General features: G+C 38.4%; 2 protein-coding genes across 6 annotated transcripts in view; one reads left to right on the top strand and one right to left on the bottom strand.

Annotated features, from left to right (window-relative positions):
• The window catches only part of LOC116847276 (G2/mitotic-specific cyclin-B3), a 6,109-nt gene extending 2,531 nt beyond the window's left edge, over positions 1 to 3,578 (bottom strand). The window contains exons 1-7 of one of the 3 annotated variants that reach the window (XM_032822105.1): positions 3,403 to 3,578; positions 2,949 to 3,217; positions 2,197 to 2,469; positions 1,734 to 2,063; positions 941 to 1,432; positions 675 to 830; positions 123 to 403 (exon numbers count right to left, since the gene is read on the bottom strand). In XM_032822105.1, coding sequence (XP_032677996.1) covers positions 123 to 403; positions 675 to 830; positions 941 to 1,432; positions 1,734 to 2,063; positions 2,197 to 2,421 — 1,484 coding nt within the window. In that variant the 5' untranslated portion in view covers positions 2,422 to 2,469; positions 2,949 to 3,217; positions 3,403 to 3,578. Of the gene's footprint in view, positions 1 to 122; positions 404 to 674; positions 831 to 940; positions 1,433 to 1,733; positions 2,064 to 2,196; positions 2,470 to 2,948; positions 3,223 to 3,402 lie in introns of all 3 variants that reach the window. The other 2 variants (XM_032822103.1, XM_032822106.1) reach the window with 2 other exon arrangements.
• Positions 3,579 to 3,843: 265 nt separating this feature from the next.
• LOC116847273 (peroxisome biogenesis factor 1) lies at positions 3,844 to 13,411 on the top strand. Of its 3 annotated transcripts, XM_032822096.1 has the most exons (16): positions 3,844 to 4,067; positions 4,994 to 5,212; positions 5,297 to 5,411; positions 6,054 to 6,425; positions 6,966 to 7,554; positions 7,840 to 8,066; positions 8,305 to 8,461; positions 8,703 to 8,865; positions 9,210 to 9,363; positions 9,676 to 9,998; positions 10,164 to 10,228; positions 10,345 to 10,404; positions 10,613 to 10,799; positions 10,879 to 11,052; positions 12,946 to 13,058; positions 13,178 to 13,411. In XM_032822096.1, the coding sequence occupies exons 1-16, from the start codon at positions 3,975 to 3,977 to the stop codon at positions 13,248 to 13,250; spliced, it is 3,084 nt and encodes a 1,027-aa protein (XP_032677987.1). In that variant the 5' UTR covers positions 3,844 to 3,974; the 3' UTR covers positions 13,251 to 13,411. The 3 variants fall into 3 exon arrangements, with proteins under 3 accessions (XP_032677987.1, XP_032677988.1, XP_032677989.1); XM_032822097.1 differs by lacking the exon at positions 4,994 to 5,212; XM_032822098.1 differs by lacking the exon at positions 3,844 to 4,067 and having other exon boundaries at positions 5,056 to 5,201.
• The last annotated feature ends 967 nt before the right edge of the window (positions 13,412 to 14,378 follow it).

The raw sequence follows: 14,378 nt of genomic DNA on the forward strand, positions 1-14,378 counted from the left end.
CTCTCTCTCTCTCTCTCTCTCTCTCTCTCTCTCTCTCTCTCTCTCTCTCTCTCTCTCAATCAACGTTATCAAAGATTAATATTTTTAATTAGCACTCGGGAAAAGGACATATCGATACTTACTTATGACTGTATTTGTTGCGCACGGTCACTAAAGCTTCTTTATGCTTCTTATGCATGCCTTCATTCAAAGTAATACAAATATCCCTTATGTCGTCTAACATATAACCACTGTAATACTCTAACGTTGGAGTCCATCCTCCTAGATCTTTCGTCTGTAACGCTACTAAGAGTGCGGCTGCAGCTATCTTGCTGTCACTAATCGTTATTAACGTATAATCCATCAGCGAGTACTCCAATATGAATCGGGCCAAAGTTAATGTGGGCATTGATACTTTGGCACACTATTGTTGAATAATAATGATTAATTACACAGACTTACATTAAATTGAGATATAGAATAATTAAGTGACGTATATTCTCGAGCCGAATATTTTCTAAGAAAAACAAAAACATTTTAAACGCGAAGTGTAATGTTTTGAGAGGACTATTCAAAGATGATGGGTCGTCATCAAAATATTATGTTATTAAACTTAATGTTGTAAATGAAAATATCATGTAAAATATGTTCGAAGACAAAAGGATGTGACAGATGAAAGAAACTTTGTCGCTTACCCTAGCGTAACGTCGGAGGAATCTGTAAGAGAGAGGTACTCCCAAGTCAAAATTTATTATTTTCAAAATATTCATCTCCATCCTAATGAGCTCCTTTTTCTCGTAAGCACCATCACATATATACAAAAAATCATTTATTATCGGTGGTATTCTTTCCTATAACCAAAATCAAGAACAAGTTTTTATTTAATTTATACGTGATGTGGTTACGATTCGGTCAGGTAAGTGTGAGAAAAATCTGATAAAGATGTATTCGTGAAACTTACGTCGTATTTACTCGCTATGAACAAACTCGCGGCACCCAACAATTGCAGTGTTTCCTTGCTAACTGTCACTTTTGTCAGGTACAGATCGACCAGTTTTACAGCCAAATACAAGGTCTCATGATTAAGCTCGAACGACTCTTGCACCTCGACCATCCAGTCAACCAACATAGCACGCATCCACCGCGAAAGACACACTTGTCTTTCCATGTAGTCCGCAATGACAAATAAACTTTCCCGTCCTTTTAAATATTGGAAAATGTCTGCCGCGTACGTCGACACTTGCAAATGATCTAGCCAATTTTCAGCATCAAAATCCCACAGCACACCTTCGGGCAGTTTTATGTCGGGAATGGCATTTAACAAGGTGACGCCTGTCAATATGTTTTCCTTCTCTTCTTTACTTTCGATTATGGGTTCAATTTTTACAACCTCTATGATTTTCTTGCCTTCTATTGCCTTTTCGCACGTATTTACCTGGTTTTTTTTAATTGACTATATAATAAACAGATTTATATATAATAATAACAAACACATATACATATTAGTTCTTAATATGAAACAAAATCCTGCACAAAAGTAATTTAAAGAACAGATACATCAAATAGTATGATTAGATCTTTAGATCTTTTAAATGAAAATATACTTTTTGTATCTCCACAAGATTTGATAGCAAAAATTTAAAGTACTATGACAGATTTTAATAATTATTTTTTTAGATAAATTAATTTAAAATTGATAGAAAATGTCAGTTACGTCTCAAATAATATGCATAACTAGAAATAATATTACTCACTTTACTGATAAATTTAAAGCCATTCTTTACACTTTCCGTCACATCTTCCAATGCACTGACATACAAGGAGTTTTCTGACTTCTCTGAGTCTAAACTTGATCTGATATTTACACTTTTTGGGAAGATATCCGCATTATTCTCATTTTCTTTCTTTTCTTCACCTTTCTTAACACTAGGCTTGACACGAGATGCTGGTTTTGATTTTAATATAATAGTAGCTTTTGCCACGCGTTTTTCTGTATTATGTTCTGTGACTACTTTGGAAAGAGGTACTGCCTTATTTATTAGATTGTTAACACGATTGTGTTCTCCCAATGTCTTTCCAATAGCCTTAAAATTGAAACCAAAATGATAAATATGAAAAGTATAATAAAGTATAAGTGATAAAATAATAATGATAAAAATATAATAAATTATGATGATGAATATGATGTCTGATAATAATTATGTCATATATACCTACATTAGTAATATTAGCAAAGGCAGTTCTTTTTGCCATTTTGTCTCTGGATGGCGAAGCTTCCGCTTTTCGTTTACCACGAGTTTCTCTAACTACTATATTCGGTTTGTTCAACACATTCAATGTAGGATTCTGATTCTGACTTCTTGTTGTCATTCCTCTTTTCAAAATTGTGACAGTATTATTCTGTGCTCTATTTTGCTTTAACATTACTTTTGGAGGTGCCATTTTTTGTGTATGATGTAACTCCAATACCTGTTATTGTTCGTCTGATCCCTATTAATATAATTTCTAATTACATGAACATGTTTTGTTTACTAAATAATTTCTGTCATATTTACTTCAAATATTATAAGAAACAGTTAATTTATTCATATAATAATTGGATGTCAAAATATTTCATGTTTAAATTTTAACACAGCATATCAAAACATTTAATATAATTTTCTGTTTTGTACAAACATAACCTTCTACAAGAGACTCATAGAAATGTTAAAAAATAGCAAAATCATTGACAATAGTAATTTTATGGTTAACAAACGACTCGTTGCAATTGCATGTAATAAGGTAAATTTAATTAAGATCGAACTTTTTGACTAATGACAGATCATTGTTAATTAAATCATTAGACCTGAATTTATTAATTTAATAATTAAATTAATATGTACCAATGTAATAAATGTAAATCTAACAATTATTTTTTTATTTTATAGTTAATTGACATATATAAACATTGTTAGCACAATTTTCCTTACCAGGAAAATTGTCAACCTCGTCGCCAAAACGAAGAATTGGCAGTTGAAAGACAAACTGTCAGCTTGTGTGCGAATCTGTGCTAATTCCTGTGACCAATCCTCACTATCATCTTGTATTTTCAGCGACGTGAAAAGCTAGCATCTTTACACGAACTTCGTTGCACGAAGAAAAACGCGGGAGTTCTCTAGTGAAGTTCTGCGCTCCAGTGGGACTGGCCGTTTCCAATTCATCCAACAGATTACCTCGTTGTCTCGGGAATCCCTTCGAGCTGTGCTGATAATTGAGCCATTTTAATAAACAATCTCATCGACGCTGGTAACGCCCGCACAAAATGCGAGAGCATAACACTGTTCAATGGCAACGGCCATTATGGTAGACAAAATAATTGTGTGCGTGTCGAACGCACGTGTGATGATTTTCATGTTTGAACGCGATCTGAATTATCACAATTACCTATGCGAAAGTATCTCCTCGTGCTGTGTGGGAGGCTGTTCAGCTAAGGAAATCTCAACTCACGTATGCTCCACATTAGCCAGGTTCGATCACACATTCAGACATAACAACTGCATCATCCGTTTCGGCATAAACTGAAGCGAATGCCAGTTGACGTCGTTCAAAATTCACAGTTACAACATTAGCGTGCGTCGATTGGTTCGTTGCGAAATGTGGATGGAGAGTGTGTAGATGTCGACATCTGTGGGAAATGTGTAGAACTTGTAAGACCTTTTTAGGCTTTGTTCTCATTGGGAAAGATATTCAGCCAAATTTTACGTTTAAATCGTCTAAAAAATTCTATGACCACTTTTATTATAAGCTATATTGTAATAAAATGCTTACAAATTAATAACTTAAAATGCATTACATATTAGACACCAATCTTCGTTTCTACATTATGTCATACATGCAGTGACAATTGCGGTAACGACCTAGTATACTAAAGTTCATCAGTTTCTCTCAGGAAAAGAGCATCGTCGCGCAAGCCTTGTTGTGTTTTATCAGTTCATGGCCGTATCGTTCGCAACGAAATGGAGCACGAATGTTTAATTGTGAAGTATATTACTGCGAATAATTGCTTCGTTGGTTTATCGTATCATTGGGCACGCCGGATGACAAGTGAGGTTAGTGTTGCTTTCTATATGATTCTACGATTCTTCATCGTACAATCACATGTGTTATCGTCGTGTGTCAGTCATGAAACGCCATCTGTTAGAAGTGGGCGGGTAATAATTTACCTGTGAATCGATATTCGATTTTTTGGCGTGTTATTTGTTTTATTCGAGCTTACATTGCTCTGACTCAAGAAATGTACACACAGAGAACGTTTATTTGTATTTTATTTATCATTAGAGTTTATTAGTTAACTATAAACATGTTAAATTTAGGAAAAAAAGGCGGAGTAAAATTAATATCCGTGTGGTTTTAATCATAGCGGGTCTTTTAGCTAAGACTCAAACCCATTGATGTCCAACGAGTTCTTTATAACGCCACTAGATAGCACTGAAGAGGTTGTTAATAAGCTTAGCGAATCAACTATTATTCATTACATATATCGCGGTGTGTAGTTCCGAAACCTCCACTACGAGACGCCACCGTTTTTGTCGACGAATCGAAGTCGTAGTTTCGAATTCGTATTATGTAAGGGTCGGATAGGCTTAGCATCTAGACCCGTACACTTTTTGTACACTCTTTATTCGTAATAAAAAAAAAAAAAGAAGTAGTGTGAGTCAACAATTGGTCAGACATATTTGTATTTCCAAGCGGCAGAGATGACATACCAGATATCCGTTTTCTTTTCAACTTTTGTGGTTTAACAAGGCAAAAGACATTGTAAAAACAAGTGAACTTTATTGAAGTTCAATTTTGCCTCTTTTCATGAGTGCAAGGAGTGGCCTTCCTTAGAATCCGAATCTTAAAAATAGATAGGGCGGGAAATAATATGGGGAGGAAGGAAAAATTCAAAGTTTCTGAGGAAATTTATAATGAAATATAATTTATTGATAGCGATTATAGAAGCTTTAGTGGATAATGCGACGATTAATTGCAGGTGAATGCGATCGAAGTGACGCATAACGCAAGGGTGTATTATTTTTCTTTTCGTACGTTTAACACTATTCCGAACGATATATTAGGCATCGGAGCGATTTTCGCGAGAAGCCTGAACATACAAGAAGGGGACGAAGTTTTGGTGACTACCGTGAAGCAGATGCCCTCGTTGAACAGTATTAATATTATTCCTCTCACAATAAATGATCGTGAGCTTCTGGTACAAAATTCTTTATTGCGCCTCCGCTAATTAATGTCAAGTCAATTTTTGTATTCTTAATCGAATTTTTGTATTCGACGGCAGGAATTACAAATGGAAAAGGTGCAGTCGAGTCTCCTGAATCAAGTGAGAATCGTCGCGAAAGGACAGCCAATCGTGGCCTGGATTTCGAAATTTTCTTCCATAACTTGTGTCGTAGGCAAGTCATTTATTTTTTTTGGCGATATTATTAAAAAAAAATAGTATAGAAAATTTTCTAAGAAACCGCATTATTATCCTCAGTTTCAAATGTCAAATTCAATCTTAATATTTTCAGTATTGAGAAGGGAACAATTGAAATTAAAAGTCGAATGAACTTTAAGAGCTTGCATTAAATTTAAATGAAAATTAAAAGCTCCTGACGAATGACGTTACTTTAGTACAAGTGGATAATGATATTTCATTCCTTGTTATAGAGCATAGTTTAATTTATCAGAAATTTAATTCGCGAATTGGTAGTCGGGATACTAAAAGCAGAATATGAAATTTTTAGAAAGGAATAAAAAATAAATATCAAAAAACAATTTGAATAATCTGTAATTGAGAGAAATTGTACACATTTTTAGACGTTCTTTATAGCAAAGAATCTGGAGCAACGACTACACCAAATAAATTTGATAGGAGAAAAAATATAAAAAATAGCTATTTATACAAATATATATATATTTTTTTTCATATAATTAAATATGTTAATAATAATTAATATTACATTCTAAAAAATACAAATAGTCAGAGAATCTTCTGATAAGGCTATCCTTGATGTTATTTTCAAGAAAATCAGGAATGTGTTTGATTCTTATAGAGGATCTAGAGCCGAAATTCTCGTACGGGCTTCTGCAACAATTCACGGAGGTGCACGTGCTCGATGTAGCAACGGGCGCGACGAAGAAGAACGTAAACGTTAACGAGAAAACCGATGTTATGCGCAATGCTCTAGCCAAAATCTTTCCTTACTTTACCAAAGAGCATGATGCGAACGATAACGTATCGAATTATGCGCTGCTGCAAGGCTTTTGCAAGAGAAGCATACCTCGTGTGTTTCGCGTATATCCTTTACCGTCCACGAGCAACAGAGAACACGCCAGTGATTTGATATTTACAGCACCCAGTCACATCCTAATACCGAGAAGTTATTTGCCGAAGAGTGTCAGATCGACGAACGGGAGAATAATGTGTAAATTAAAAATTTTTTCAATAATTCAATAGAGGAAGATTTTTATTTTCCGCAGAATTTGTATAAAAAATTTAGAATTTATTTGTATAAGAAATTTAGAAATTTAGAAATTTAGAAATTTAGAAATTTTGATAGTAGTTTAAACGTAGATTTAAGTTTAAACTCTGCAAACACATTGCTAGGAGTTAAATATAAGTTTAAACTACTATTGAAAAATCTACCTTTAATTGTTTACTTAGGCAGATAATCGAAGGGGATGCGAAAATACTCACTGAGTATTTTTAATATTCGCTAGATCAAACTAAAATTTATAAAATTTAGTCACGTCTATAATAACGTAGATAATAACGTAATTGTTATAATACAACTTAAATTTGAAGTTGACTATTAACTACTTAATTATTATGTCAAGTTAGTTGATTCAGTTTCATATCGAATTGTTATCATTTATTTTAGAAGCTAATTGTTTAATAATTGAGCAAGTAGCATAATTATTTTAATGGAATTTGAAGAATTCGAAGGGTCCAAACTGACTTGCAGGTAAAGTCAAGAAAGTACCTGAAGAACGGCAACGCGTTAATGACAGCACCTCGAATTTTCTGCGGGACGGCGATTCTTCAATCCTTCCTAAAATTTCCGACGAGCTCACCGCGAGGATTTATGTTCTTGAGGACGTTTTAAAATCGCGCACGGCCGACTTGAACTACTTCGATTTGGATTCGATTCACTCGCGCGCTTACGTGTCGGATAGTCTGAGAATCACTCTGCAAATGAGAGCGGGAAGTAGAATGATTATATGGCTGATCGAGGAGAACAAACGATCGAAACCGACGTCGTTGGATATTTTCACCTGCGCGGCAGACATTGCGACGATGCAGGATTTCAAAAGCTACGTAAATTTCTACTCGAGGGACGAGCTATTGTTACTCAATTCGCGCTCAATTTTGCTCGACCAAGGCAGACGCTACATCGTGCAAATATCGCCAGAGGATTGCGATTACGCTTTCATGGACGACAAGGATATCGAAAACTTGGACATCCGCGTTCAGCCCGCGCTGTATTCGACTAACGCGGAGATCTTGGAGACCCACTGCTCAGAAAACCTAAAACTGGAGAATATTTCCACGAGGTGAATTGAGAAATAATCGTTTCTTAATCACTTAGAGTGAAATTTCACTGGAAAATTGGAGTGACAGCCGAGTCACTTGAATTCAAGTGAATTTTCGCTCACGCAGAATGAATTCTCTACTAAGAATCACCGAGTGAATATTTTCACTCGAAAGTGAAAAGCGCATCTGACGTGTTTCATTCGATTTCATCGAGTAAATTCATTCTGGTCGACTGAAAAATTCTGCTCTGTCGTACGAAATTCTACATAAACTAGAAATGTTTCTAAGAACAAACGCAATTGCAGATTCGTGCAGGGTGTTCTCGACGATTGCGAGAAGGCGCTCGATCTCAGTCTGGGTTTGCGAATTAAACCGGACACGAAGGTGGACTTCCACTACGATCGGGAGAATATTCTGATCTGCGGCGGCTTAGGCTCCGGCAAAACGACCGTTTGCAAAATACTAATCGAGCATTACCGCCAAGAGCCGCGTTTTGTGTACACGCGCATGATTGACTGTAGATCGTTGAAAGGTAATCGCGTCGAACTTCTCTCGCGATTAACTGATAGTTCGATTCGTTAATTAGCATTAATTAGAGTCTTGATTTCAATAAAGCTATATCGTGTTTTTAAATTTACGTTATATAATTAAAATCGCACAAAGTGTCTGCTCAAAAAGAGATTAGTCATTGAAAGAGACAAGATTTAATATTATAACAATTATTTAAACTTTTTAATATTTGTCAGGCGTATTAATTATTAATTAATTAGGCAAGAAGGTCGAGACAATGCAGAAGACCATTGCGTCCGTCATGCACGAATGCGTGTATTATCAACCGTCTATACTCTTCCTGGACGATTTGGAATGCATTACTAATGCCTCGTTAAATGACGAGGAAAATACGATAGAGGCGACGAACGCTTCCAGGTGATTAGAGACATATTTATCAATCGCTAATTTAATCGTACCATAATTGTTGACTTGAATTTCGCGAGAAGCAGAGACATAAAATATTTCATGAAAATATTAGCAGTAGTCGTTCTGGTTTCACGTTAATGTTATTTCTAGGAAAATATTTTTTCATGAGAAAATAACTTACCGATCCGACTGAGGATTATTGCACTCTGCAGGATTTCCCGCAATTAACGAGATCTTGAATCAATTTTAGAATCACCGATATGCTGATCAATACCATCACACAATATCAAAAGTTCCATTACATCTCGGTCGTCGCCACTTGCGTCAGCGTGAGCAAGATCGGTTTGAAATTACGACCGGCAAGAGGAATACAATTCTTCCGGACTGTTCTGTCGATTCCCAATCTCAACAAGGTACCGACGAGTACTTAAAATTATTTCGAGAAGATAGTCTCGTGATATTAAATACAAAAATCATCATTTACAATTTATCAGTAGAATGTATCAGTATGAATTAATCAGTAGTTATGGATCAGTAGAAAGTTTAGAAATCTGGTATACTTCTTTAGAATGACATTCTAATATTTATTTTTACTCTCAGATAAAACAAATATATTTTCGCGGCTGTTTAATCAAACTTGCAGATTGCGGTTAATTAAACTTGCAGATTGCGCAAGTTAAGATATTTAAACATTTTTTATATTTAGCTCGCTCGACGATTTCTGCGCATTATTAATTCGTGTCATGATTAAAATCAGGACCATAGAATCGATATTTTGCGCACGAGACTCAAGGACAAACTACCCGAAGACATGAGTTGGGATCACTATGGGAACAAGACCGAGGGCTGGATGCCTCAGGACCTCGTCGACCTGGCGGAGAAGGCGATATTCGCCGCGTGGAAGCGTTACGGTAACGGGAGTGGCGGATGTTATTGTAAAAATATCGACGAGTACTGCGGACGTTTCAAGTATAAAAAAAATGATTAAAATAAAAGAAATTGGTATATGAAAAGCGAGATATATCGGGAAGATTATCGAAAGCTTCAAGCAGACGATGAAGTCCAATAGGGAAGTCATCTCGCTATAAAAACGATCATTGATCACATTATTTGTCTTTTAATTTATATCGAATAATTTGTACAGCCATTTCTCGAGTTGCGTTATTCCTTAAGGTTTATAATGGTGACACATCACACACTTACGCGTCTCTGTCTGTCTCAAGCGGCGGCAAGATCCGAATCACGAATGATCGTGACAGAAGAGGACGTGAATGTCGCGTTGGCGAATTTTACGCCAATTTCCATGCAGGATGTGCAGCTGCACAAGAGCGGCGGTCACTCTTGGTCCAACATCGGCGGACTGTCGGACGTGAAGAGTTCTCTCACGGAAATTCTGCAGTGGCCGCTCAAGTATCCGGAGATCTTCAAGAACGCCCCGATAAAGCTGCAAAGCGGTGTCCTGTTGTATGGAATGCCCGGCACCGGCAAGACGATGCTGGCGAAGGCGATCGCCGGCGAATGCAGCGTCAATCTGATCAGCATCAAGGTTATTTTGCTTCGCGCTAATAACGCTACGAATAAAATAATGTGTTATTATTAGATCATAAATTATTATTATTAGATCATAATGAAAAATATGCACGCTAGTACTTCTTGTATTTTTCTAGAGAATTTTTCTGGGAAATTCCCTTAGGATTGACTTCTTTTTCAGGGTCCAGAACTGCTGTCGAAGTACATAGGTGTTAGTGAGGAATCCGTGAGAAATGTATTCGAGAGGTACGAGACGAACCTCTGATTACATGTTCTTTTTTCAACGATATTGTCATTTCGCAATTCGCACATTTTAATCCGCGTATTTTTACAAATTACATTCTTTCATTGTATTTGTTCAGAGCTCGTCGCGCTAAGCCGTGCGTTTTGTTCTTCGACGAGTTCGACAGTCTCGCACCCAGGTGAGTGACAGCATGCGCGGTCTCAAAGCTATTTCCGTTTATTTTCTATCAGTTAATACTTTAGTATCAACGTGCATAATTTGTACAGCCATTTCTTGTGTTGCATTATTCCTTAAGGAACGCTTGTGCCAAGTTTCGATTTTATTTAATTCTTATTTTATCCATGCGAATAATAAAATAATAAATCAATTTCAACGTTCAATCACAGACGTGGGCACGATAACACTGGGGTGACCGATCGAGTGGTGAACCAGTTGCTGACGCAACTCGACGGGGTTGAAGATCGCGAAGGGGTAGCGATCGTAGCCGCGTCCTCGAGGCCCGACATGTTGGATCCAGCTCTACTAAGACCAGGACGTCTCGACAAGTGTTTGCATTGTCCTTTGCCGAATGAGGTGAATCTACGTTTGATAATCGATCCTTTTATACGTGTAAGACTTTATATCAATTATTCATCATATCATTGTCTCACAGATGGAAAGAAGAGAGATCTTCGCGGTGCTGTGCGACTCTCAAAACATAGACAGCGCAAAACTCGACCTGGACGAACTAGCACGGCTCTCCGATGGATTCACAGGAGCCGATATCAATGCGGCGATTATTCAGGCAAGGCTGGCAGCTTACGAGAACGCTGTAGCAGTTGTAATCGTAAGTACATTCGTATACCGTTTACGCGTAATTTGTTCAACGCGCACTTGAAGATCTTGCATCTTGAAGGAATGTAGATGAACAGAAGAAACAAAGAACGAGTTAAAGCAAGCATCGCTTCTCCCAGCAGTCCAATCGCTTTCAATAAGCGAGAAGAAAATAGTATATTACAACGTCTTTTGTAATAAGGATATGCAAGTATTTAAACATACGCGAGCTCGGGGTGCGGTGAATGTTTCAGGGTGATCTCCACCTAGCGGCTCGCAATCGATCTCTTTTAGACCGCCTCCTTGACTCGAACTTTTGTGCGAAACAGAGATTGCGTCGTTAATGGCCGCACCATTTTGTCGTTGCTGCTGCAACAGTCGCTGCTTTCTTGTGTTGTTGCTACTGATGTTGCTCCTGTTGTATCTGAGTATCGTCGTCGTAATGAAAAGCGCTTTTCTCGCGACTCCCGAGAATCATTTGTAGGGGAGCTTCCGAAGTAAGATAGTGCGTAATGACGATAATATCGTTAGGTGTGCACCCTACGGTGTGTACACACGGGAGCGCGCCCGGATGGGTGGCTGGGGAGGGGAGGGGGGCGGTTCAAAGGGGTGGAAAGGGGGGTCAAAGGGGGCCGTAGGGGCTGTAGGTGCCGCGATATAACCGAGGAAACGTAGAGCAGGTTTATTAGCGCACGGTGCCGAGAGCGCCGAGCGACCAAGCGCGCCCACCTTACCCCCTCTGGCGCTCCGCTTCATCCCCCACGCCTCCCTACGCCTCGATGAACGTCGAGGGGGTTATTATCTTATGCGTTATAATGATACGCGGTTTAGGGCCCGTAGCGGTCCTGCAAGATCGAAAGCCAGGCAGCCATTCCGCTAGTTATGGCGCTCGTTAGCCCCCAAACGTCTTCGACGTGCTAGCTGTTCAATCGCGAATATATTTCGCGTGTGTTTATTCATATTCATCGACGTCGACGGCTGGGAAAGCGCTTCTGTTAATTCATATAGGAAGAGTATTTCTTGAGTTCGCGATGGTCAGGGACCTTGATTTTTTTTCTTGATTTTGCGTAATTGGTTTCATGGCTTCGTGAAAGTTCGTTGGGTTTTATATGGGATCGGACTCAAAAGTCGTTTATAGACGCGGGATCAGACAATTACTGAAAAGTGATGGATAATGAATTCTAACGAAATATGAAAAGAATATAAATATTAATATCGCGGTTTTTTTCATGTGATCATATATTTTATATATGTGAATGCAGAAACAAGTATAAATTCAATAGACATTCACATACTGCGCGCCGGTTTAGTTTTAATTAATCAGAATTGTTTAATCACGCCCGCGTTAAGGTCACAGGAGCATCTCTCTTAGCAGAGACTCACGGCGCGTCTCACGGGAAGCTATTAATTAATTCGCATCGGAGAAAACGAAGTTATACGGCGGCACTTACCTCCCGGAAGAACGCGAGTATCCAAACTGTGCGTCTAATTAGCGAGCGAGTTTCCGGAGAGCGCGTCGCGGAAAGAGAGAGAGCGAGAGGGGAAGGGAAGGAGAGGACGAGATAGAGGCGCCTCGCTATGATAAGCGATTATGCGGATAGGAACGTGGGATGTCTCTCCCGTAGTGATGTGGATATGCCTGAATCCAATAATTAATTCTAATCGGCGCTGTCGACACGCAACATTGAGCGCTTTTGCAGCGTTACACCGAGACGAATTCAATAATATCTTTCCGAACGTCTCACATGGCAAACGAGATAATGGACGATAAATTGCACGTCCTGAGAACACAGAAAGACATGACGTTGTCGTTGTATTTTAACATATTGTATATGTTAATATTAAATATTACAATATCATAGAATATGATATTTTATATATTAATCTTTTCGCTCATCGATGTTAGGACGGCAAAGTCGAGGCATCCGACATCAAAGTCGTGCAGACGCATCTCGTAGAATCCATTAAATCGACCAGGCCGTCCCTGTCCGCTGCGGAAAAGTCCAAATATACTAAGATGTGAGTAGATGTTCGAGAGCAGACGAGGTTATAAAAAAGATAGTTTATCCGCTTAAAGAAATCGTAATTGCGAACCTTTTTCGAGTGTGCATTATGTTCGTGTTGTATTGCTGTTATAGTTATGCCAGGTTCTCCAAGGAAGATACTTACGTGGAGGACGTCTTGAAGAACCAGAAAGCGACACTGGCTTAATCAGAGATGTCAATCAGGACTTCTCCATCAATACTTCTTCATTTTCCAAAGAACGAATATATTTTTATACCAAAATCAAGGAAAGTTATACATCGTTAGAAACAATAAATTATAAAAATAAAATAAATAATTCTATAATAAATAATTCTATATAATATAAATAATTCTGGTTTTTTCGGATATACCTTAATCACACGAATTGTATTGGATATACAGTATGATAAAATACACGTAACGAAAATTGAAATAAAGAGAAATTGAATGCCGAGGAAAATATTACACAAATATTTATTTTCATTGTAAATTTTCCTAAATTGAGTTTAGATAAAAACTGTTTTTACAAACAAATTTCTATCAATACGAATTTAGTGATTTTAACAAAAGTACAGAATATTATCATTTAATCAAGAAAAAGAAATAGAAATATATATTTTTTAGATATAAGATTTTATTTTAATCTTTGAGCCGGGGATGCAGAACGCATGACAATTGTACGTGTGTTTCGCGGGGCTTGTGCGTTTTCTCAACCGGACCTTTTTCGACGAGCTTGAAGAGCCAATCTTTCCTCGTTGGGAATTCGCACCTATTCCAATCCGCGATAGAGATTATAACGGGTAAACCCGACGTGAACCGCGGCGGCGGCGGCGACGGCGATGGCGGCAAGCAGCTCGTAGGCGAAATACTCGGAGCGGATGTCGCGCCGGGGCAAAGTTAAATTAAATCACGGGCGAAGGCAGCTAATATTGTAGTTTATCTGGCGGGACATTAGCGCGGTGAAATATGCGCCTCCTTCGCTCTGGCGAACTTAAAATCAAGATCTTAGGCGAACTTCCCAGCCCCGAGACACCGAGAGACGCCGAGAGACGCCGAGAGACGCCGACGTCGACGCCGGCGCGTCCTTCCTGCTAAGTCGCGCGTGAAAATACTAATTATTATACCGATTATTAATACGAAAAGTTGCCGCTAAGCTGAAGGAGAGAGAGCTCGTCGAGTCGCAGGCGGAGTTTCGCGGGAGGCGCGCGAGCATCCGGATTACGCTCGCCACTTACGCCAGTTAAGGAGAGGAAAAGTGGGCCCCGACACTGAGACACCGGCATCCCCCTCCGCCGACAGATGACGAATTTGTTA

Source organism: Odontomachus brunneus, unplaced genomic scaffold (assembly GCF_010583005.1).
Source record: "Odontomachus brunneus isolate Ranch 3 - 2012 unplaced genomic scaffold, Obru_v1 Obru_scaffold_076, whole genome shotgun sequence".
Lineage (NCBI taxonomy): Eukaryota > Metazoa > Arthropoda > Insecta > Hymenoptera > Formicidae > Odontomachus > Odontomachus brunneus.